The following is a 24,786-nucleotide window of genomic DNA, read 5'->3' as shown; positions in this document are numbered from 1 at the left end:
GTTTCAGGCTGTCTCGTATCAGATCTTTACAGAGTTCTGATCTTCATTATAACTTGCTCTAGACTTGACATTCTACTAGTATCTGTTATTTTTGGATAATAAATAAAATACAGGAATGTGCTGTGGATGTTAAAGTACATGAAGGTAGCGTAAAAAATAGAGAAATTTAAGTGTAGAATTAATACAGGCCAAATAGGCATAGAATGGCTCTTGGTTTTGCATGCCATGAATGTACTGGTTTGAGTCAGCTTAGGCTAAAGGTTATCAGTAGTAATTAATTACCTGGTAGCTTTTCTCAGGCCCTGTGCAGTGGTGTGTTTCTCTCTAAGATTCGGGTTCAGGGATGAGCACAGCTGCTGCTGCTCTAGTTGGCAAAGTTCTGTGCACAGCTGAATGCTTTCATGACCCTGCCTCTCACCTGGTCTTTGTTCTGACAGAACCACTAACATGGCAGTATAGCTACTCCACTATCTAATGAGGGAGTTGTGCTTGGCTAGTGAAAAAAGGCATCTCCACAAAAAAAAAAGATTAAAAATTCATTCTAGTGTCTTCTTTCACATCACAGCTCTTTTGGATTACAATTGGAATGCAGATTCAGTGCAGTAGGTACCTTCCTACTGCAATGAAATTTTATGGTGCACTTGATCTTAAGGATGAGATAAATACAAACCTTCCTGGAGGGTAGGTATATGGAACTGACATGCAGTCTAACAAACTGGAGCAAATGCTCAGTATAGTTGCCTCACACACTGTAAGGAGCTTTATTTATGCCTACTGAGATTTTTAAATTCCACCAGAATGTGTTGGAATTATTCACAAGTGCTAATAAGCAACTGTAGTTGGGTTAAACATGAAGCCATATGAATTAATAATGGACTTAATAATCACACATGAAAACTAAATCTGTTTTGGGCAAGGAATATATTTTTATGCAACCTTGTTCAGCTTCTCACACTACTACCTGTATTGTCTTTAAAAATGTTACTGATATGAAATACAGTTGCAGCTATTGGAATATCCTTTTTGAATTTCACAATGTTTTTCTTAGAATTCTTGCAATGTTGATGTAATTGCTTTACTGCCTTGTTGTGTGTGTTTTCAATGATTAAATTTTCAGTTTCTTTCTGCCATGCTACCTTAGTGATCTTAATTAATGACTGTGTTTGTTTGCTCAGCTATAAATGGGCCTTATCACTGAGTCTTGACAAATAGAACTAAAGATGAATTGCATCAAAGCACACATATTAAACACCTCCCAGTAGCTGTTTTAAAGAGCTTTCTTTGTATTGGAACTAAACTATATGAAGATAGAAGTTGAGGTGCATAAAGCTCTCTCTAAATATGACAAATTCAGGGCCAAAAAATTCAGTAATCTCTTTTGTCCCTGTTAGAATTTACAGTATTTCACACTGCATTTTTCAGAAAATTGCTTTTTTACTGCAACATTACAAACCCACTGATTACAGTTACTTTTTTCAGCATTGGAGAAGAAAGCAGGTCTCATGTCTGCAAATGGAAGGAGATGATCAAGATTTAAGTATGCCTCACCATGTGCTGTAGTTATTGTCACCAACTTTTTTTTTTTTTTTCACTTGTTTTTCCCCCTAAATGTCCCTGTATGCTCTTAAAATACAGGAGGAACTTAATATATTTTTATTCCCTTTTTTATCAGGTTAATAAGCTAATTTATCATTTAAGTACAGAGTTTGTCAGTATGTAAGGTATCAAGGGGAATCCTTGTTGTTTATCAGGCTTTTCCACATGTGTTACAAATCTCATTAATTGAAGTGCTTTTCTTGCTGTAGTCTTATGCTTTCAGAGCCTTGAAATTTCTCTTCAGTGTGGAAAGAAATTGGTATGTTTTTATAAGGTATGTTAACCATAGGTTTTGTGAAACTCTTTTAGGATAGCTTTCAAAAGTCCAATTGGAAAAAAAAAAAATTAATGTAATTTGTTTTGTGATGGGTGATTTCTGTCCTGTACACAGCTGCAGGTGGCCATCCCTGCATTACATCAGTGCCAGTTTACAAGATCAGGTGTGCGGTGATGGGACTTGTCATGTGCATGCCATACAACCTAGCTCTGTGTGGACTCCTTCTCCCCCCATCAATCTACCTTTTATATATGTTGAGGACAGATTTAACACTGCAGGCCATAAAACATACTTTTACCCTGAAGATTAGCAGATGCAATTTGCAGCACTGGATAGCAGCAGTTAACTGGAAGCAGTTACATTTTTTTCTCTGAGCCCTCTACTCCTTCACCATGGGTCTGACTTTGCATCAAGCTGTTTTACTAAAGAGTGTTACTGAAAGGTTTGGATCAATATGGACAAAATGTTTTCCATCAATTGCATGTTTTTACTTGTAAGATGACCATTTCAACAGGATTGCTGCAAAGGCCATGTGAAATCTTACAGTGTGATTTGTGGCATTAGAATAGTAATCAGTGTCTAGGAGGACTGCCTGCCAATATTGTTGCTGTATGTTTTTAAATGTATCATAAATTACTAGAATTCTATACATTACTTTTCTGTTATTTTTAAAAAGTGGATTTAGTACTGGAAGTGCCTCAGTTTATAATGAATTTTCATGGTTGGTGACAAATTTTTGAAGAATCTGGACTCATTTACTGTCTTTTGAATTTCCCAAATGCCTAATCTGCATTTCTACTTATTTCAGAAGTATAAAAAGAAACAAAACTTCAGTCAAACATCTAACTAATCAATTGCTGCCTCTTATCTGTTGACTTTTGCTTTTACTCAGTCCTTTTCATCCTTTAGACTAGGATTCTAGGCCAAAAGTTCTAAGATGAGTGTTATGATTCTTTGCAGACAAATATTAATCCTATCACTTAATGCATTACAAGAAGAAACTCAGATACAGTGATAAAAAGCATAAAAGAAAGTATTGTAAAGGAAAAATAGAATTACTGGGAATTCAGAAGGTGCACTGAATTTAAAGAATTATACTTGTTTGGAGAATTGGCATTTATCTTAATACCCACCCAATGGGGGCTGAAGCCTAACTTTTAGGAGGGGCTTAAATTTCTATGTATGTTGTGTTAGAAGCTTAATATCTTAATACATTTGTGAAAGATGTGTATACTATTTAGGAACTTATGAATTAAGTTTTAATAATAAACACTGAAAAGTCTCTGCTGTAGATTAATAGCTCCTGTGTCTGTTTCTTCTAAAAGATACAAAAAAAATTTGCACCTTTTGAGAATTTTCCCTACTGACTTGTTTGAAATCTTGATTGATATTGGATATAATGTGCATGATATCAGAGTTTATGAAGGGTTGGTATCAAAACTGAATTAATTAAAGGTAAGTAAAAGCCCTAAACCTTCATAGTTTTAAGGAGTCGTATTCTTGCACATTCTTAGCACAAGAAAGGCATAAAATATTTAAATGTATTTATTTGTCATTCAGTTTGACTTGGAGGATGTATTGAAGAAAATTGTTGAAAGTATTGAGAACATGAATCAGAATCAGCCACCCACAAAGCCTTTAGGAAATTATGCAATTTTAGAGCACCTTGGCAGTGAAACCTTTGGAAGTGCATATAAGCTAAACTTTTCTTTTGCTATTATTTTACAGATTTGTGGGAATGTTTCATGAAGAGGCTCTAATACCTGTTCTAGGCACAATTGTCCTTTGAATTTCAGTTGGGAAATGTAGGTGCAAAAAGGCTTTTGTGGATCTGAGCTTGTTGGTAGTGTTTGCTGTGATTTTATTTGTTACATACTGTACTTTTAAGATTGGTCAGTGTATCTTGTAGGTTTTCTACCTTACTTTCTCTTAATTCCTTTCCACTGACAGCATTTTTCTATTGCAAAGTTTAATAAATATGATTAAAACTAAAAAAAAATCAAGAATATTTCATCTGAAAAGCACAGATAATGTTGCTTCAAACACTGTGCAAATTCAGAAGTGTACTGCTAACCTGTACTGTTGGATTGTTGTTCTTTTACTAATTGCATCAAACACACAAAAAAAGTTATTATAAATTCTGTGAGAAAAGTTTGGACTCTGATAAATAATCTGGTAGCCATAATACCATTCTTCCTATCCCCATCCTTTATCTATTGTGCAAAGGTTTTACCTTGTTTATAGGTTAGAAAACATAATGGACAACATCTCCTGGCAATGAAATAAGTCAATTTACACAATCCAGCATTTGGAAAGGACAGAAAAAACAGAGACATCAGTGTAAAAGATATTGTCTCTAAATCAATCATCATCAAGGAGCTGGTGTGTCTCATGAACTCTAGTTTGATATGTTGGCATTCTGAATTACTAACTGTGAGTTCTCATATGGAAAGCTGCCTGGTGGAAAAGGGCCTGGGCATGTTGACTGGCAATATGCCCAAAAAGTCCCATGACACCCTGGCCTGTATCAGCAACATCGTGGCCAGCAGGACTAGGGCAGTGACTGTCCCCTTGTGCTTGGCACTGGTGAGGCAGCACCTTGGATCCTGTGTTCAGTTCTGAGCCTCTCACTGCAAGAGGGGCATTGAGGTGTTTGAGCTGGTCCAGAGAAGGAGATGGGAAGTGGTGGATTGTCTGGAGGACAGGTGCTGTGAGGAGTGTTGAGGGAGCTAGGGATGTTTATACAGGACTAGAACTCTATTTTCCTTCTGATTACTCTAGTAATATACAACATTTCTTTGCTTTTGGGGTAATAGTGAAGATGCACTGGACTTCCTAAACAAGTTTGTGGAATCTTTGTAATATCCTTCCTTCCTACATTTAGCTAAACATTTTAAATACTGTGCCATCAGTTTAACTATTCTAAGCATCAATATTTCTTTCCTCATTGTAGCTTTATCATCCAAATGTTGTATGGTATTACAGAACCTTTTTGGAAAGTGAGTATAAATGTGGAGAATTATCACAGTGTACATCATGAAAACATATGATAAAACCACTTACAGGTTGACAGGAATGTGTCAAATTGGAGCAATTACCTTTCTTCCAGAACTGCTACAAGTTCAAAGATGTCTACATTCCTTCAAAAAAAAAATAAATTGTATTTGTTTCTCTATCTGTAAAACTAGAGGCAATATAGACATGCAGCAAGCATCTCTATTTTCCTCTGAAGATTCAAAGTTTACAATTGAAATGCTAAATAGAGAAATAGCCATATTATTTTAATTTTCTTTTCCATAAAGGGTTATCTACCAGCCTGCTGAGTGATTATCAGACAGTGATATCCTTATAGTTCTGTGATATAAATTGAGGAAAAAATTGAACAAGAAAGAGTAGAACTAGATTAAGGTGTATTTGTCTGTACAAATAAAATTTTTAAAGAGTAGAAAATAAAAGATTTTAAAATGCATTTTTACCTCAAATATTTATTTTGAAATTGTTTCTGTATAAAATATAATTATATACTATATAAATATATTTTATATATTATATAAAATATAATGTTCTATTATTTTTTAAATGAAATGACAGATTATACTTAGTCACAGAGCTCATAGAAGAGGTGCCATTGGGAGAACACTGTCACTCTTTTAAGAAAAATCAATACTTTACAGAAGACAGAATATGGCATATATTTATTCAAATAGATGCCTCCATTCTTTTTGCCAGGAATTTCCTATATGTAATTAGTAGCACCATGTTTTTAGGCTAAAAAATTACAATGTAATGCTTATTTTATCAGTCACTAATAAATAGCTGTGAATTTAATCTGCCTTTATTTGGGTTGTATTTAAGAATCTTTTTAAGGCTCTTTCTGATTGCTTTTAAGCTCTAGCTCTAGCTCTTCATTATTTGCATAAAGGGAAAAGGATAGTTCATTAAAATCTCACTCCGAACAATGTCATATTGGGGCATAAAGACAAAGTTATAATTAGTAAATAGAACTGCTTTGCTTGAAGACAATTTCTTAAGATGTACCTGAGAAGCGTTTCCTTACTGAAACTCTGAGAAGGTTTCTAATTCCTGGATGTTGGTTATCATACTTGGAGGCTAATGAATTATTTCTTTATTATACTGTTGTGTGAAATCAGGGAATCACAGAATGGACTGGACTTAAAGGGACCTTAAATATAATCTATTTTTAACCCCTCCTGCAGGGGGGCCTTTCTCTAGATCAGGTTTCTCAGAGTCTCATCCATCTTGACCTTAAACATTCCCATGGATGGATGACCTGTTCCAGCACCTCACCCCCCTCACGGTAAATGAATTTTTTTCCTAATATCTAATGTAAACTTATTCTTTTCCAGTTTGAAACAATTCGCCCTTGTCTGGTCACTATGTGCTGTTGTTAAAAGTCCCCCTCCATCTTTCTCAGAGGCTGCCTTCAGGTACTGGAAAGCCACTGTAAGGTCATTCTGGAGACTTTTCTTTTCCAGGCTGAATAATCCTAATTCTCTCAGCCTCTCCTCACAGCAAAGGTGCTCCACCCTCTGATGGTCTTGGTGGCCTCCTCTGGACTCACTCCAACAGGTCCATGTCCTTCCTGTGCTGGGGCCCCAGAGCTGGATGTGGCACTCCAGGTGGAGTCTCACCAGAGGGAAGCAGAGAGGCAGAATCCCCTCTCTCCCCTGCTGGCCATGCTGCTTTGGGTGCAGCCCAGGACATGTTTGGCTTTCTGGGCTGGGAGTGTCCATGGCTGGGTCATGTTCTGTCATCCACCAGCTCCCCTAAATCCTTCTCTCCAGGGCTGCTCTCCATCTGTTCATTCCCAGTCTCTGTTGATACCCTGACCCAGGTGCAGCACCTTGCTCTTGGTCTTGTTAAACTGTGTGAGATTCCCATGGGCCCATTTCTTGAGCTTGTCCAGGTCCCTCTGGATGGCATCCCATCCTCCAGGTGTGCCAACTGCACCACTCAGCTTGGTGTCATCTGCAGTTTGTTTAGACTGATCCCTCCGTCTATGTCATTAGTGTATATATTAAATGCCACTGGTCCCTATATGGACACCTGAGGGCCATTACTTGTCACTGGTGTCCATTGGGACTTTGAGCCATTGACCCCTACCCTCTGCATGCAACCATCCCACCAATTTCTTATCCATCTAGCAGTCCACTCATTAATTACTGTTGTGGGGAACCATGTCAAAGGCTTTGGAGAAGTCTCAAAAAATGACATCTGTAGATCTTCCATTGTCTACTGACATTGTCACTCCTTCAGAAAAGGTCACTAGGCTGGTCAGGAAGGACTTGCCCTTGTTGAAGCCATGCTGACTGTCTCAAATCACCTCCCTGCCCTGCATTAACTTTTCTAGGAGGATCTGTTCCATGACCTTCCCAAGCACAGAAGTAAAATAATTGCTGATGCAAATTTTGTGTCATCAGCCATTGCTGGTTTTTTTGCTGCTATGGATGGCAAATATGACGGAGATGACTGAGCCTTAAAATACCTAAACTTATTCTTCAAGGTCTATGTTTATTTGAATTAGCAAGAGTATTGAAGCAACCAGATTATAGAACAAGTCCTAATGAACATACAAAGTATAACAGGTATCTATTCTATTCCAATTCTTCCATAAAATTGTTTAGTATCCTTCAGTTGTTCCCAGATGAGCTACAGTCAGGTGCCTTTTGTATAAGTCTGTAGTAGTGAATATTCTTGATGTATGCTTCTTTAATCACCAGTGTGGAGGAAGGAGCCCAGGAAGGTTCTGGGACAGAGTTTGAAAACAGTATGTATGTGAACAGTACAAAGCATGGCATAGTTTTAGTCTTTGAGTGAATTAATGCAACCTGGTGCACACAGCAAGCTTTCCACAATTCAGATCCTGTAGTTTTTGAAGTTCTCAAAGAACTACTATTTGTTTTCTTGCTGCTCATGACACAGAAGAAAATAATTTGAATGCTGCAGAATTATTGTGAGAAGTCTTTACACAAAATTCAATTTTTCTTCTTTAAATAAGTGTAGGCACATGCACACACCCATCCACAAAACACTCAGATTTAAATATTTAGCAACTGTTGTTTCATAGTAAATATTTTTACCTCATGATGTACATATTAAAATTCATTTGTTATTAAATTGTATGTGCTAAACTCCCTCGGATTCTTAGTGATGATGCAATTTTGGAAGAATGTGATTTAATGTTGCATTTGTCCTTGAGCGATGAAAATAAATATTCAAATTATGATTTTAAAGGATCATATCATTGTATTTTATATCAAGGTACTGCCACTGAGGGGCACTCTTGTCTCAACCACCTTTCCTTTAGTCCATTCTAAATATGGAGAAGTCTAAATGTACTTTCAAGGGTAAGCTCAAAATTGCCCTCAAAAAGCTTTTATGTTTCTGTGTAAGATGTGCAGGAGTTCAGGAAAATTGGAAGAACAGAAACTTATTTGTGCCACTTCTACAGCAATTAGTTCAAAACTATTACAGTATTTAAACAAACACTTCATTTAGTCCTACAACTAGTACAAGTGTAGTACCTTTTGAATTCTTGGGGAGAGCTGAAGAGCTTTTATCTACTGTTTCTGAATTTTAAGCCTTGTTTTTTTCCAACCTCAATGAAATTAAGACGAATTTACTTTATTTCTCATGATAGTTAATATTTACTGTATAGATGCATGCTGTGATATTGTTCCTAACTCATACAGTCCATGTATGCCAAAGAATGGAGCATTTGTGATCTTAATGATTATATCTCACAATAGTTGAGGATAAACGTGCATTCCATTTAGTACATTTCAAGTGTTCTTGGTGAAAGTTTGTCCTGATTTTGTTTGGAATAGAGTAAATTCTTTCCTGTAGCTGATACAGTGCTGTGTTTTAAATTTAGTATGACAGTAATGTTGATAACACACTGAGGACACTTTGCTTGTTGATGAGGAGTTTATACTCTAAATCAAGGACTTCTCAGTTTTCCATGCTCTGCCAGCAAGGAGCTGCACAACAGCTGGGGGTGGAGAATACATGCAGGATGGCTGACTTGAATAAGCCCAAGGGATATTGCATATTGTGGAATGCCGTCCCCAGTATATAAACTGGGGCAGGTTGGCCAGAAGTTGCCAGGGGCTGGGCATCTTTCAGTAGGTGGTGAGCAACTGCAGCGAGCATCATTTGTTTTTCTTGAGTTTAATTCTGCCCCACCTTATTTTAATTACAATTTCTATTAATATTATAATATTTTAATATTATAATACTGAAATATTGTAATATTTTATTTTGTTTCATTAATCAAATTGCTCTTACATTGACTCATGAGTTTTATTTTCTTTTTTTGCTTTTCTTCTTCCCAGTGGAGAAGGTGAGAAATTGAGCGTGTGGTGCTTTATTTGCTGGCTGGGGTTAAACCATGACAAAGTTGCAACAAAATGTCAGAGGAATGTGAAGCATATGCTAAAATGCTAAGAAATCTCTGAATTGAATTTATCCTGTCAGCTTTTATAAAAAGAGAAGGTCTCCTTTAAGATGTACTAAAAACTGTACTTCTGTGTTTACAAGCTGCACATACATGCTGAATAGAGACAATTCAGTTTTCTGGAGTCTTTCAAATCTGAAAATGGACCCAAACTTGCTTTGATCTAATTAGAGTAATGTTCCAGTGGACTACCTGCGAAGTGGTGTTGTGTCACTCTGTAAGAAGGATATGACTGGCATGATTCTGATTTATGAAAGAATCTCATAATACTGATCTATTTTCTTTTCCTCAGTCAGTCTTTCTGGAAATAGTAACTCTTCTTTATCTCTTGCTATGAGAATCTGCAGGCTGACAGTAATACAAAGGCAGATCATTCATCTGTAACTAATATTCCTAAAAATATTGTCTTTAGAGAGGTGCCTTAGTTTCAGATTCTTATGGTATATTTTGATTAAAATAACCTAGTGAAGTGATTAATGCACTGGAGAAAAATTCTAAAGATTCAGACTTTAATTCTGCAACAGCCACACCAATGTACTGCTTTAAGAAAATTCTTGGACTCACAGATAGGCATTGCATACCATGTATATGAGAATGGGATCACTCACATTCCAAATCCCTTGAAGATCTCTTCTACAGTTTCTGCTTTTATGTTGGTGGAAAAGGATAGGAGTGCATGGAGTGGGAGACACTGCCACCTTGCTGTCTGAGCAGAAAAAAATAAACCTGCCAAAGAATTATGCTTGTTTATCCTGAATTCATGGAGAAACGTTCTACAGGTGGCCCTTGCAAATAATTTCACCATGTGCAGGTACCTATAGTGAAAGAAAACAAGAATTCATACAAAGAAATCTGCAGCTGGCCTGGCACAATGCAAGATTAAATTTGGGGCCCTCTTCTAGGGATGGTCTCTAAATATCTCTGTATAAGTCTTACTGAAAAAGAAATACCTGAGATAATACCTCACACTCTGGTGAGACCTTACCTGAAATACTGTGTCCAGCTCTTGGGTTCTCAGCATGAGAAGGACATGGACATTTTGGAGTCAGTCCAGAGAAAGACTGTGAAGAGGATTAGAGGAGTGAAGCACCTCTCATATGAGTAATTGCTGAAAAAGTTGGGATTGTTCAGCCTTTAGAAGAAAAAGCTCTGGGAGATGTTAGAGCACCTTTCTGTACACAAAGAGGACTATAAGAGAGCTGGAGAAGGACTTTTTACAAGAGCCTGTAGTGGCAGGACAAGAGGCTATGGCTTCAAGGTGAAGAAGACTAGACTTAGATTAAATATGAGGAAGAAATTTGTTACTGAGGGGGGGTGTTGAGGCTCTGGAGCAGGTTACCCAGACAACTTTTTCATGCCTCACTCCTAGAAGTATCCAAGGTTAAGTAAGACAGGTCTCTGAGTAACCTGATGTAGTTGAGAATGTTCCTGACCATGGCAGGGAGTTTGGAACTTGATAATCTAAATGTCCCTTCCTATCCAAAGCATTCTATGATAATGGTATGAAGATTTTTTTAGTATTATTTATCATCACTCTGTGTTTTCTTTTTCTTAAGTAATGTGTGTGGTTAGATACTTACTTTATTCAGACCTTTCTTTATGTTTTGTTTATAAATTTATGCAAGATCAAAATGAAAGTCTAAGCCCAGGAGGTGCTTCATTCTAGTGTGAAGATTGTATAACTTGTTTTGTATATCCCAGGACATATTTTACACAAGTCAATTAAACTTGAATTGTCCTAGCCTTCTTCAGGCTCTTTAAAATTCTGTGTTGTTGCAAATATAAACAGACATTTGCAATCTGATCCTAGCCAGGCTGTTTCTGACTGTAGAAAACTTAAAGCATGCTGTTGTTTTATAGTCTCTAGAACTGCTCACCCTACTCATTTTCTGTTTAATGTCTGACATAAACTCCATAAGGTGTCCATAACTACCATCTCTTATGCTGGTACAGCATTTCATAATAATTGATTGAGCTACCAATGCTAGGAAAATATAAATATTAAATCATGCCAACCTGCAATTTCTCATTGTAAATTGATAGAAAAATGTTATCAAAACTGTAAATCACCGGTCAGTTTGAAAATATGATATATTGTTTCAGACACAAACAAAAAAGGGTGGCATTTTAGATACAGCCTGGATGAAAGTTGTTTTGTTACAGGGTTTTAGGGATTCATTGAACCAATATTATCTGTGACTTTCCTTTTAATCTGCTCAGCCTTTTTATGTAAGACATTGGGAAGTTACAGTTCTATATTGAAAATGTGTATCTGCTTTTATTGCAGCTGTATTTTACTGCAGCTGTATTTTGTTTCTAGCACAGTGTATTTCTGTCTAGAGCTCCATAGCTGCATCTGTTTGTAGGACAAAACAGAAGAGTCTGTAGATCCTCACTTTTCCTCAGTGTCATTTCGTTGCAGCAAGGGCTGTGGGAATCACTTGGATGCCTTTCAGAGCTGATATCAAGGGGAATTGTGGATGGTACCTACTCTCTTTTAGGAAGCATGTTCTGTTTAATGTTTAATACACATAATAAAATAGCAGCTGGGAGGATCTGTATGGGTCTGAATCTAGGATTATATAGTAGCAGAATGCTAGTTTTGAGACAACTCACCTGTTGGATAAATTTCTAATCATAGCAGGGAAACATGGAGTGTCAGTATGGCTAATTGAATGTGTCTTGGAAAGTTCAAAAAGTTGCTGAGTGCTGGAAGAAAGCTACCTGTTAGTTTTGTGATTCAGAATATTTGTTTGTTGAGTGTGTTGTATAAAACACCTGTTGGCTCTGGATTATGTTCCATGCCCAGGGAAGCAGTGGCCATGAGATAGAGTGGATATAACCAGTGTCTGTTTTATGTTAGTCACAGCTCAGATTCACTTGAATCAATGCTATTTTTTAGCAGATTACATGGCTCATTTAACTAATATTCATAATCAGAATTGCTACCCTTCACACTGAGGTTCAAGAAAGTCCTTGTAGTATTTTAAAGTTATTTTCATAATAGGCTCAGTGGAATCTTCTACTTTTTTATATTCACACTGTAAATCCAACATTCTGGAAATCATTGGTGAATTAATAGCATGATCACTCCTCTCCACAAATCTTGGGTCTAGATGTGGATCAGTGCTTAGATTGCTAGTGCTGAAGTTACAAGCTTCAAAAAACTAGCAGTAGATTGTTTACAAAGCCTTAATAAAAGCAAACAGAAAGGAGAATGATGGAATAGCTAACAGGTTTATTTGGGAATGTGAAGTTAATTCTGTTTGCATTCTGTTGGTGGGGAAAAGTAGAATAAGTATATGCTATTGTTGATTAAATTACAAATTGTCTTGATTTTACCATATGTTTTTATTGGAAATAAAATTAAAGCTCTAATTTTATACTCCAAATCACTGTAACTCAGTAAGTTGCTAACAAACCCTCTTGATTACAATTGCAAACTTGCTGAAGAGAAGCAAAGGGTTTTTTTTCTCACCTTGAACCCTTCAGGGTAGGAGGAGAAACTGTTCAGTGGGTACACAGTGAAAATGCTATGTGGGCAGATCAGAAGTTCATATATGGGGTGAATTTGATACTCTGTTAACATCCTTTATTGCTGTGTTTTGGTCTTTGTATGTTTATTTCATTTTAGGAGAAATTAATGGCATTTTCAAATAGGGTTCAGATATAAATTAAGGCAACAAACTGGCAAATTTGAAGTCAGTATTAAGATGTATCTGGATTATTTTTGTCTTGTTCATACAGAAAATAAATTTAGGTGAGAATTTTGGGAAATGAAACAGCAGATGAAAAATCTGTATTTTCTTAATAAAAAGAGTAAAAAACCATGTCAGGTATCTAAAATGCTTATTTGAGGAGACTGCTGAGATTTAGAAAGTTTCATTAATTTGGATATCATGAAAGCTGCGGAGACCATTCAGTAGGAGGTTAAGATAGCCATGTCAGCCTATTCCTATTTTCATGCTTCTGTCTTTCCTTCATGCCCTCTTCCACAGGTTGCTAATCTTTTTTGAAACAACTTTGCTTCATTATCACTTATTTTGCAAATATAAACATAGTGTAAAGAAATGAAAAAAGGGAAGGAGGGTGATCAGAACCTAAAGGATTATGGCTACATCATATTGTTTTAATTTTTCTTCCTGTTTCAGGATTGTCTTGTATGGTTGTTTTACTGTTTTCTAACAAATAAAAAAAAAATTAAATAACAGGGGTCACCTTCCTATTTGGTTCTATCTTCATTTAATACATGAGACAGACCTGTCACAGTTCTCAGAAGTGTTTTCATTTGTTTGTTACTTATTGAAGCAACTTTTGGCATCACGTACCAAATAGTCATGGAGTATTAAAGGTTGTAGACCAATTTATTTATTTTTTAAATAAATAAAAATTAAATAAATTAAAAGAAGCAATGTCACTAGTTTAATGCAGTTCAACAGTTGGCAGTTCTTTTTCATACAAATCCCTGTTATAGGCTTGAAAAAGCTAAGAAAAAAAAATTATGCTTAATGTAAAGCTGATTGTCCTGGGCTTTACATTCCTTAGCTCTGGTGACACCAGTTGTATGTAGGAGTTTCTTGCTGGTGTCAATAAAATTTAGCTGAATTGGGAAAAGTAATTGCCAGTGAAAGCTCCATTTCTGAGGAGCTGAGCTTTACTCCATCTGGCTGATTTTCCCCTTGTTTTCTTTTTTTCTCCAGATAATCACTCATGTTGTATTAAAATAAACTACCATTTCCAGAATTGTGATGTTGAGCTCTCTTCATTCCTTTTCTAAATCTTTCAAGTACCAGGAGCTGAGTTTATTGATTGTTGTAATGTCTCAATACTCTTCCTTCATCAAATATTATTTGAAGAATTCCAAAGGAAGGAATTTAGAATGATTTACCCCAATTAATTCAGGGAAGTATCAATACTGCAAAATCCTCTGGTCCTATGGGGATTAGTATTTCTTGGAGTGAACTGCCTGAGGACTGCATTAATTCAATGGAAAAGGGAGGCTTCTTGGTTATCCAGTTAATTTAGCATTCTTTCTATTTACCTTTTCCAAGCATTGAAGAGCTAGTCCTTCTTTGGACATTTTGTTGAAAGAAAAATGATCTGTGGCTTGATTATCTAGATTTGACTTTCTTATCAAAGGCCCTTCTGAACTGAAGAACTGAATTTTCACACCCTGAAGACTTGCACTGAGCAAGAGCCAACAGAAACATTTTTTCTTACCTATATATCTTCTGATCTCCAGCTTCTTTTGATGAGTAGTAACATTTTGAAATAAAAATTTTATGAACTGTATAACAGTGAAAACAATTGGAATAGGCATGCTATGGGCTCTGTCCAAGTAGAACAGAAGTCTTAGAATATTTTAAACAATATTATTTACAACACAAATCATCTTCTGAAGTAGTATTGCAGTACAAAAATCACTAACAAGATTTATCAAGTACTGTGTTTTCTGCTCTTTTTGCTTGGACTTAATGAAGTGTGATGTATCTTATCTGTGTTGTTGTATGGAGGCAGCAGTAGAGTATTGCATTGGAAAAAACAAACTTGAACTGTTTGCACGGAACTTTGATTAAAAATATAATCTCTAAAGACTGTGACATTTTGTCAAAGACTACCTCATCATTACACAAAGCAATTATATTAACATAATTACATCATCATCTAAATCTACAGCTTTTGTTATAAGGTAAGGCTAAGATTCAGTTATTTCTTACCAAATTCTGTCTTTGAACATGAACTATCAAGTTATTAGATCCCCCACCCCATGCTCCTTGAAACTGAATGACTTGGAAAGTCCACACTTCCCAGCTGTCATAATTTAAAGGAAAGAAAAATAATTACCATAAATTTAGATTATTAGAGGTTAGTATGAAATCACTGCTTATGAGATACATACTATTGTCATACAGCTTATTGAAATATATTAATAGAAACCTGAAACTAGTCATATAGTTTAGATTGAAACCATTAAAAGTGTGCTTATAGTATTTTTAAAGCAGATAGGCCTGATTCAAGTGTAAGTTGCTGATGAATGTGGAGATAAAAAGATAGTATTGTCCAGTCTGTGAAATGTAAAAGATAAAAAAAATCCCAATTCTTCCTTCCACCCTCTCCCAACTTTTCAGCTGTTGTGATTGAGCGCTGATTGTCATGCAGAGAAGGTGGCTGTTTAGATATGAATCTTTTTGTCTTCTTTTTTTTTTAAATTATTATAGCTAACTTTGCGCTTGCAAAGCAAAAGCAAGAAAACTGCTTTGATCAATAGTGGGAACCATCCTACTCTCGTGTTAAGTACTCCTGCATATAACTTTTAGTCCAGGGATTTCTACCTTCATGGTTACTCTTGGAGCAGATAAGGAAGCTGCAATGGAGTAAGGAAAAAGGTGCAAGTCACAAGCTACTCCGAAATAGTCAGTTGCCTGCCTATTTGAATGTTGCCTGTTCTCAACACATGGTGGTTACTGTGGGTTAAGTACAAAATGTACAAACTGCAGCAATGTAGTAACTTATCTATATATAGAATATCCTTATAGATAAATAAATGTGTGTTTAAAGTATAAAAAGGTATGTAAACAGTATCAATTACCACCACCACATGTGAGGGCTTTATACCTGTGAGAATGTTTGGCCTGTAGGCTGTGATAAGTAATGAAAGGTTCCAAGTTAGCAGGGGAGCTACTGCTTGCTCCTCTAAATTAAGAATGAGTCATGAACTCAGTGTTTGGCAGTTGAACACAATTCATTTTGCCATTTTTTAAATTGTTGCTTGTGAATTCCTGGTGCTAGAATGATAATGACTGACACTAAAAATTTCTAAATCCTCAAATGGCTTCAAGAGCAAGACCTTGTAATATGTTAAATATTCAAGTTCACATATCTTGGAATGTGTGTAGTGAGCAAAGGTAAGGGGATTGCAAGGCTGCCTTAATTGGTTCTCCAAACATTCCTGAAGCATAGCGCAGTCTCTGAGTGGCATTGGATCTGTGAGTGATAGTTTGGGTATATAAAGTCTAGAAGGAATTTGGTGTGCCAGTTATATGTCTTTTCAGCTTCTCTGAAATAATCAATTTGTTTTGTTCACTTATAACTGGGAAGAGAAGCTGTTGATAAGAAGTTATTCTGCTTTTTAAAATAACTAGTTTAAAAATAGAGGTGTCAGAGGTGTTAAAACCATGCTGCTGTGGCCCTCAGGCTCACTGAATTGTAATTTTTCTTGTCCTATCTACATTTATTTCTTCTTTTTCTTCTGTTAGATGCCTGTTTTGTTTTCAGTGATATCTTTTGCTTTTATAATATTTTGTAGGAAAATTTTGTTTGAGAGAAATGTTCTGTAGATTTAAATACTTTCATAAATACAATTTTTGCTTATACTATATTTATTATTATTCTCATACCCTGTGTTTGTACATGGAAATTCACAGCAGAGCTAGAACTTTGGCAGGTCTTTTCCTACCTGTTTATCCAGCTATTTGGATGCAGGATTGAGGATAAAATGTCCCTTACATGTTGCAGTCTCACAGGTAAGTGGTCTTTTGGGACTTGTCAGTTCTACTCCACAGGCGAAATCATGGAAGCAGTGATCCTTGTCTGTCTGCAGTCAGAAAAGAGAACAAGGAAACAGGACAGATGTCTTTGTATTTAAAATTCATGCTTGAGTAATATTTAAAATGACAGAATAAGATATTAGTCTTTCCAATGTCATAATAATTTAAGAATAATGAAAAGGTTTTGCAAACAGCAGCAGCCACTGGAGGCCACCTTCAAGGTGCTTGGTTAGTAGTGTGTTTGACAGTGGGCTTTTTGAAATGGAAGTCTGTTCACAAGAATAAGGTGAACTGACAGAGTATTTTAGCACAAGTCTTGAAGGAGAAATCAGAGCCTATAGCACTTAATCAGTGCTTGGACTAGAATTTTAATGGGGCTTTTTTTAATAATCTAAGTAGATGTTAAAGGCTGTGTTGGGAGTTGAGTGTTTTTCTGTTACTGTGTCAATTTAAAGAATTTTTCCCATTATCATGCCAATGGAGCTGGCCGGGTTACACCCAGGGTCTCTGATGGCTCTAGACAAAAGCGGTCGGTGGCAGCAGCTCCCAGAGGGGCCTCTAGGGCTTCCAGTGAGCTCAGAGGAGGACGCCCCGTCTGCAGCCCCTGTTGTGGAACACAGGAGAGCCAGACCCTCTGTGATCACCTGCCCTGCATCTGCCCCGTTCCAGCCTCCTGCCTCTGCGGACACAGCTGATCACCCGGACACACACGGTGAGCGAGGAGCCGCCGCTCCAGCCCGTTCCCACCCAAGACCGGTGTGGCCGCTGCTGCCCCTCCCCCCCCCGCCCTGCGCCCCCCGCCTGCCCTTCGGCAGATCCGGGCTGTGGACTTAGCACAGAAACAGCGTGCTTGCATCTAAAGGGACTGACACCGAGTTATCTATTCTGTTCTGTAAGCAATTTTAACAACTGTTGTTATTTTCTGCTTGTACGGTTAGATAGATTAGTAAAGGAGCTGTTATTCCTACCCCCTTATCTCTGCCTCAGAGTCCTTGATTCAAACAATTATAATACTTGGGGGGAGTGGAATTAAAGTCTCTCTTTCAAAGGAAAACTTCTGCCTTTACTGGCAGACACCTGTCCTTTCAAACCAGGACAGATTTTGGCGACCCAGAGGGCACTGAGTTGAGAGTTAAGACAGGAGTAACAGCTCTCTTAAGTGGCAATGTGTTGTCTGGTTTAATCTGGTTTTGGCTCCATGTGGTCACAGCCATCTCCCTCCCATTTGCAAGCCTTTATTTGAATTTGGGCCCCCTCACCAATGTTACTGGTGCTATTATCCGATTCGTTTGGTGGATTGATTATGTCAGGAATTCATGGGTTTTTAATTTTTTCTGGGAAGCGGTTGCATGGATCCAGAGCTATCGTACTCTAACTGTGTATTTCTGGGGTTATTTCAGTAATGGTACTTACTGTGAGCTAATGAATGCAAGGGAAATTTTTTCCCAACCCATCACCCAGTTTTTTTGAGCCTACCCCACCGGTTCTCAAGGATTTCAGATCTGCTTTAATGGTTAGTGCTATTATACAGTGTCTGGCATTGCTGATAGGCCTGTTCTACTTAGCATTCAGAAACAAGGGAATATTGGCTTGGATAACAACTCTGATACCTACCCCAGGAAACAGAGATGCTGTCCCACAACCTGCCTCTGCCTCAGGGACTAGGGATGCTGCCCCACAAACTGCCTCTGCCCCTGGGACTAGGGATGTTGCCCCAGAGCCTGCCTCTGCCCCAGGGACTAGAGATGTTGCCCCATAACTTGACCCTGCCCAAGGGACTAGGAATGCTGCCCCAGAGCCTAACCCTGCCCCACAGCCCACTGCAGAAATGAGCCACCCAGAGTGGGTGGGGGGCTCTAGTGAAGGATATAGGCCAGATGTTGAAGGAGCAAAGCCAGATGTTGAAGGAGCACAGCCAGATGTTAAAGGAGCACTTTTCTCCAGCTGGTGAGAAACCCTCCCCCTGCCCTAAAAAGGGAGAGTCAGATGGTGCTGCAGTGCAACCTGTAGATGTTGTATCTGTCCAGGTTCCAGCTGGATCACAGGAGCAGCCACAGCCAGCAGCAGTTGCTCCTGTGGAAACTAGGAAATCTAAGATTAAAACGAGGCACTTAGATAATGGGGATCAACAGGGAGGGTCCTCACAACCAGCAAGGGAGCCAGAGGTTGAGATTGTCACTGAGTCCCTCTCATACGATAGTCTCCGTAACCTGCGTAAAGACATTGCACGGTGGGGCCGTGAGCCTTTTACAACTTGGTTACTCCAGGTCTGGGACCTTATGGGAACAGGTGTACAACTGGATGGAACAGAGGTCAGAAATTTGGGATTCTTGGCCCAGGATTCAGGTGTGGACCAGATATTTGTAAGGGAGCAAGGCCTCCTTTCCCTCTGGGACCGGCTTTTAATGAGTGTGAGAGAGAAGTTTGTACACAGAGAGAGAATGCAGGAGCACCACTGTAGGATGTGCTGGAAGACCCTTGAAGAAGGGATCCAGCAGCTGAGAGAAGTAGCAGTATTAGAGGTACTCTTTGGGAGGGATGGACAGCATGACAATGACCCTGACAAGGTCAGGTGCACAAGGCAGATGTTGTGGAATTTGGCAACCCTGGGGCCATCTCAATATACCACCTACATAGCAATGATTAATGCTGATAACCACCCAGAGACAGTGTGTTTTGTTGCCAACAAACTCAGAAATTTTGAGAGCATGATGAATGGCCCAATGCAGGCCAATGTCTGCCGTGGTCAGGGACCTCCAAGAGGTCCAAGATAGTATGAGGGATGTGAGGGAGGAGGTGAGGAAGATCAGCGTAGCACCAGTACGAGTCACAGGCCCCCAAGTCAGAGCTTCACGCACCCCAGCTAGGGAGAGAGGGTACACCTCACGAGCTGACCTGTGGTTCTTCCTGTGAGGACATGGGAAAATGGGATGGGAAACCCACTTCTGTCCTGGCAGCACGGGTGCGTCAGCTCAGGGAGGGAAATGCTAACTGAGGGAACCGCACTAAAATGAAGGTAGCCTCAACCTCCCACAAGCAAGGTGCAGGGTATTACAGCAAGGAGGATGTTCTGTCAGATCCCCTGGAAGGAACCTCCACTATGTATGCCCAGGAAAGAAATAATAACCAGGGCTAGAGGGGCCCTGCCTCTAGCCAGGGAGAGGCATGGGATGACAGGATCTATTGGATAGTGTGGGTGCAATGGCCTGGCACATCAAAGCCACAGAAACATAAAGTGCTAGTTGATATTGGTTCACAATGCACCCTGATGCCATTGGAACATGTGGGGAAAGTGCCTGTTTCTATTGTTGGGTGACGGGGGGATCACAGGAATTCACTTTGCTGGAAGCTGAGATTAGCCTGACAGGGAAGGGGTGGCAGAAACGTCCAGTTGTAACTGGCCCAGGGCATTCTAGGCATAGACTTCCTCAGGAACGACTACTACAAAGACCCAAAGGGGTTCAGGTGGGCTTTTGGAATAGCTACTGTAGAGACAGAGAGCATTAAGCAGTTGAACACCTTGCCTGGACTGTCAGAAAATCCCTCTGCAGTAGAACTTTTGAAAGTGACAGAGCAACAGGTGCCAATTGCCACCATGACAGTGCACTGCTGGCAGTACTGGACAAATCGAGATGCTGTGATCCCCATCCACAAAATGATCCATGATCTAGAGAGCCAAGGGGTGGTCAGCAAGAGCCACTCACCCTTCAACAGTCCTATCTGTCCTGTGCAGAAATCTGATGGAGAATGGAGACTGACTGTGGACTATTGGGCATTGAATGAAGTGACTCCACTGCTGAGCGCTGCCGTGCCGGACATGCTGGAACTCCAGTACGAGCTGGAGTCCAAGGCAGCAAGGTGGTATGCCACCATTGATATTGCAAATGCATTCTTCTCCATTCCTTTGGCAGCAGAGTGCAGGCTTCAGTTTGCTTTTACCTGGAATGGTGTGCAGTACACCTGGAACTGACTGCCCCAGGGGTGGAAGCACAGCCCCACCATCTGCCACGGACTGATCCAGGCTGCACTGTAGAAGGGTGAGGCTCCAGAACATTTGTAGTACATCAATGACATCATTGTGTGGGGGAACACAGCAATGGAGGTATTTGAGAAAGGAGAGAAGATCATCCAGATTTTGCTGGGAGCCGGTTTCACTCCCAGAGCAAAGTTAAAGGACCTGCCCGAGAGATCCAGTTCCTGGGAGTGAAGTGGCAGGATGGATGGCGCCAGATCCCCACTGAGGTCATCAATAAGATCACTGCAATGTCTCCACCAACAAACAAGAAGGAAACACAAGCTTTTCTAGGTGCCATAGGCTTTTGGAGAATGCATATCCCTGAGTACAGTCAGATTGTGAGCCCTCTCTACCAGGTCACTCGCAAGAGAAACGATTTCCAGTGGGGCCCTGAACAGCAGCAAGCCTTTGCCCAGATTAAACAGGAGATTGCCCATGCAGTAGCCCTTGGCCCAGTCAGGACAGGAACAGAGGTAAAGAATGTGCTCTACTCTGCAGCTGGGAACCATGGTCTGTCCTGGAGCCTTTGGCAGAAGGTGCCTGGTGAGACCCGAGGCCGACCCCTGGGATTCTGGAGCAGAAGCTACAAAGGGTCTGAAGCCAATTACACTCCCACAGAGAAGGAAATCTTGGCTGCCTATGAGGGAGTTCAAGCTGCCTCAGAGGTGATTGGCATGGAAGCACAGCTTCTCCTGGCACCCCGACTGCCAGTGCTGGGGTGGATGTTCAAAGGAAAGGTTCCCTCTACTCATCATGCCACTGATGCCACATGGAGCAAGTGGATTGCCCTCATCACGCAGCGCGCCCATATTGGCAACCCAAATCGCCCTGGGATTTTGGAGATAGCTACAAACTGGCCAGAAGGTGAAGATTTTGGTCTCGCTGATGAAGAGGAGCAGAAGCAAGTGACCCGGGCTGAAGAAGCTCCACCGTACAACCAGCTGCCAGCAGATGAAACACGCTACGCCCTTTTCACCGACGGTTCCTGCCGCATTGTGGGGATGAACCGGAAGTGGAAAGCTGCCGTATGGAGCCCCACATGACAGGTTGCACAAGCTACTGAAGGAGAAGGTGGATCGAGTCAACTTGCTGAACTCAAAGCTGTTCAGCTGGCCTTGGACATTGCTGAGAGAGAGAAATGGCCAAAGCTCTATCTTTACACTGATTCATGGATGGTAGCCAATGCTTGGTGGGGTTGGCTGGAAAGGTGGAAAAAGGCTGACTGGCAACGTAGAGGAAAACCAATCTGGGCTGCTGATGAGTGGAAAGACATTGCCACTAGGGTAGTAGAGGAGCTACCCATGAAAGTCCGTCATGTGGATGCCCACGTTCCCAAGAGTCAGGCTAATGAAGAACACAGGCACAACGAGCAGATAGATCAGGCTGCACAGACAGAGGTCTCAAAGATAGACTTAGATTGGGAACACAAGGGAGAAGTGTTCCTGGCTTGATGGGCCCACGATGCCTCAGGCCATCAGGGCAGAGACGCCACCTATAAGTGGGCACGAGACCGAGGGGTGGATCTAACCATGGACAGCATCTCTCAGGTTATTCATGACTGTGACACGTGCGCTGCCATCAAACAGGCCAAGCGGGTGAAGCCCCTCTGGTATGGGGGGCGATGGTCCAAATATAAGTATGGAGAGGCCTGGCAGGTTGACTACATCACACTACCTCAGACCCGCCAAGGCAAGCGCTACGTGCTGACCATGGTGGAAGCCACCACTGGATGGCTGGAGACCTACCCTGTGCCCCACGCCACTGCTCGGAACACCATCCTGGGCCTGGAAAAGCAAGTCCTCTGGAGGCATGGTACCCCTGAAAGAATTGAGTCAGACAACGGGACTCATTTCAAAAATAGCCTTATAAACACCTGGGCTAAAGAACATGGCATCGAGTGGGTGTACCATATTCCCTACCATGCACCAGCAGCTGGGAAAGTCGAACGGTGCAATGGTCTGCTTAAGACCACCTTAAAGGCACTTGGTGGGGGGACTTTCAAGAACTGGGAGATCAATCTACCGAAGGCCACATGGTTAGTGAATACCTGAGGTTCCACTAACCGAGCAGGCCCTGCCCAATCTGAGTCCTTGGGAACACCAGATGGAGATAAGGTTCCAGTGGTACACCTGAGAGGCATGTTAGGAAAAACTGTCTGGGTGAACTCTGCTTCCAGCAAAGACAATCCTGTTCGTGGGGTGGTTTTCACTCAAGGACCAGATTGCACTTGGTGGGTGATGCAAAAGGATGGAGAGACCCGATGTATACCCCAAGGGGACCTTGTTCTAGGGTCAACTATCTATGATACTGTGCCTGTAACTGCATGTATGTATATGATTAAAAGGTTTTAATATGCTGTAGAATGTTGGCATGGAAAAAATTTGGGGTGGATGATGTTGGGGGTTGAGTGTTTTTCTATTACTGTGTCAATTTAAAGAATTTTTCCCATTATCATGCCAATGGAGCTGGCCGGGTTACACCCAGGGTCTCTGATGACTCCAGACAAAAGGGGTAGGTGGGAGCGGCTCCCAGAGGGGCCTCTCGGGCTACTGGCAAGCTCAGAGCAGGATGCCCAGTCTTCAGCCTCTGTTGTGGAGCACAGGAGAGCCAGACCCTCTGCGATCACCTGCCCTGCATCTGCCCCGTTCCAGCCTCCTGCCTCTGCGGACACAGCTGATCACCCTGACACACACGGTGAGCGAGGAGCCGCCGCTCCAGCCCGTTCCCACCCGGGACCGGCGTGGCCGCTGCTGCCCCACCCCCCGCCCTCCTGCCTCTGTTCCCGCCTGCCCTTCGGCAGATCCGGGCTGTGGACTTAGCACAGAGACAGCGTGCTTGCATCTAAAGGGACTGACACCGAGTTATCTATTCTGTTCTGTTAGCGATTTTAACAATTGCTGTTGTTTTCTGCTTGTACGGTTAGATAGATTAGTAAAAGAGCTGTTATTCCCACCCCCTTATCTCTGCCTCAGAGTCCTTGATTCAAACAATTATAATACTTGGGGGGAGTGGAATTAAAGTCTCTCTTTCAAAGGAAAACTTCTGCCTTTGCTGGCAGACACCTGTCTCAAACCAGGTCAGGCTATTAAGAAGTAAAAAAATTAGGGCTGTCTACGTACCAATGAACCAAAAAAACTCAAACCAAACCAAAAAGAGAGAGAGGTGAGAGAGTGTTTTCATCTTAGAATGGCAGAAATGGCTTTCTTCTGAATTGACAGGTAACAGTTTTGAGTAGTTTGAGATGCAACCCACTCTTCTTGGAGCAGACAACATAGTACAGAAACAAAACAATAAATGTCAAAAGTAGCATTTGATGCTTATTGTTTAAATTTGACTAAGCAGTGTTTTGCAGAATGGTTCAGATAGAAACATGTCACTGTATGTACCAAACATGTTTATATTTGGGCTTGCTGAATCAATTTGCTAATGCAATTTTTCAAACCTTGTGCCATCATAAAATAAATGCAGACACTGTTTTATGTTTAGAGAGTGGCTTATATAATATGCTTTGTAATTGTGATGGTTTTTAATTTTACTTCATACTAGGTTGTATGCAACTATCACACCAATTAAATTGCTTTCAATTGGTTATCTCCCTGAATTAAAATTCCAGCAATGTGTATGTTTAGAATACCAAATAATTTAAATGGATGTGTTTACACTTAATGTATTAAAAGTTGAGGAAAAGACTGTTTTAGGGAATTTCTAATGAATCCTGAAGTCTCATAAGTCACTAGAAACAGTCTGCTCCAAGTTAGTGGTGACAGTGTTTATTATCATGTTGTCTCAAAGGCCTTCCCAGAAGAGACAGAGCAGTTGTTCATGGTTATAGAGAATTATGTTTTCTTTCATTTATATCTTCCATTCCTTTGTT

At 40.2% G+C, this 24,786-nt stretch overlaps 1 protein-coding gene across 1 annotated transcript in view; it reads left to right on the top strand.

Moving 5' to 3' along the window:
• NEK10 (NIMA related kinase 10) overlaps nucleotides 1-24,786 on the top strand; it is a gene marked incomplete at both ends in the record, with an annotated part of 184,126 nt that overhangs the window by 12,486 nt on the left and 146,854 nt on the right. Inside the window, 11 exon segments of the mRNA XM_079299350.1 lie at nucleotides 1,806-1,870; nucleotides 3,199-3,319; nucleotides 3,434-3,571; nucleotides 4,118-4,156; nucleotides 4,160-4,255; nucleotides 4,827-4,876; nucleotides 5,465-5,580; nucleotides 5,769-5,812; nucleotides 5,816-5,867; nucleotides 15,569-15,606; nucleotides 15,612-15,637. Coding sequence (XP_079155476.1) covers nucleotides 1,806-1,870; nucleotides 3,199-3,319; nucleotides 3,434-3,571; nucleotides 4,118-4,156; nucleotides 4,160-4,255; nucleotides 4,827-4,876; nucleotides 5,465-5,580; nucleotides 5,769-5,812; nucleotides 5,816-5,867; nucleotides 15,569-15,606; nucleotides 15,612-15,637 — 785 coding nt within the window.

This window comes from Erithacus rubecula (assembly GCF_903797595.1).
Source record: "Erithacus rubecula genome assembly, chromosome: 3".
NCBI lineage: Eukaryota > Metazoa > Chordata > Aves > Passeriformes > Muscicapidae > Erithacus > Erithacus rubecula.
Note: the sequence above shows the minus strand (reverse complement) of the source record. Positions and strands in the feature narration are given on the sequence as shown.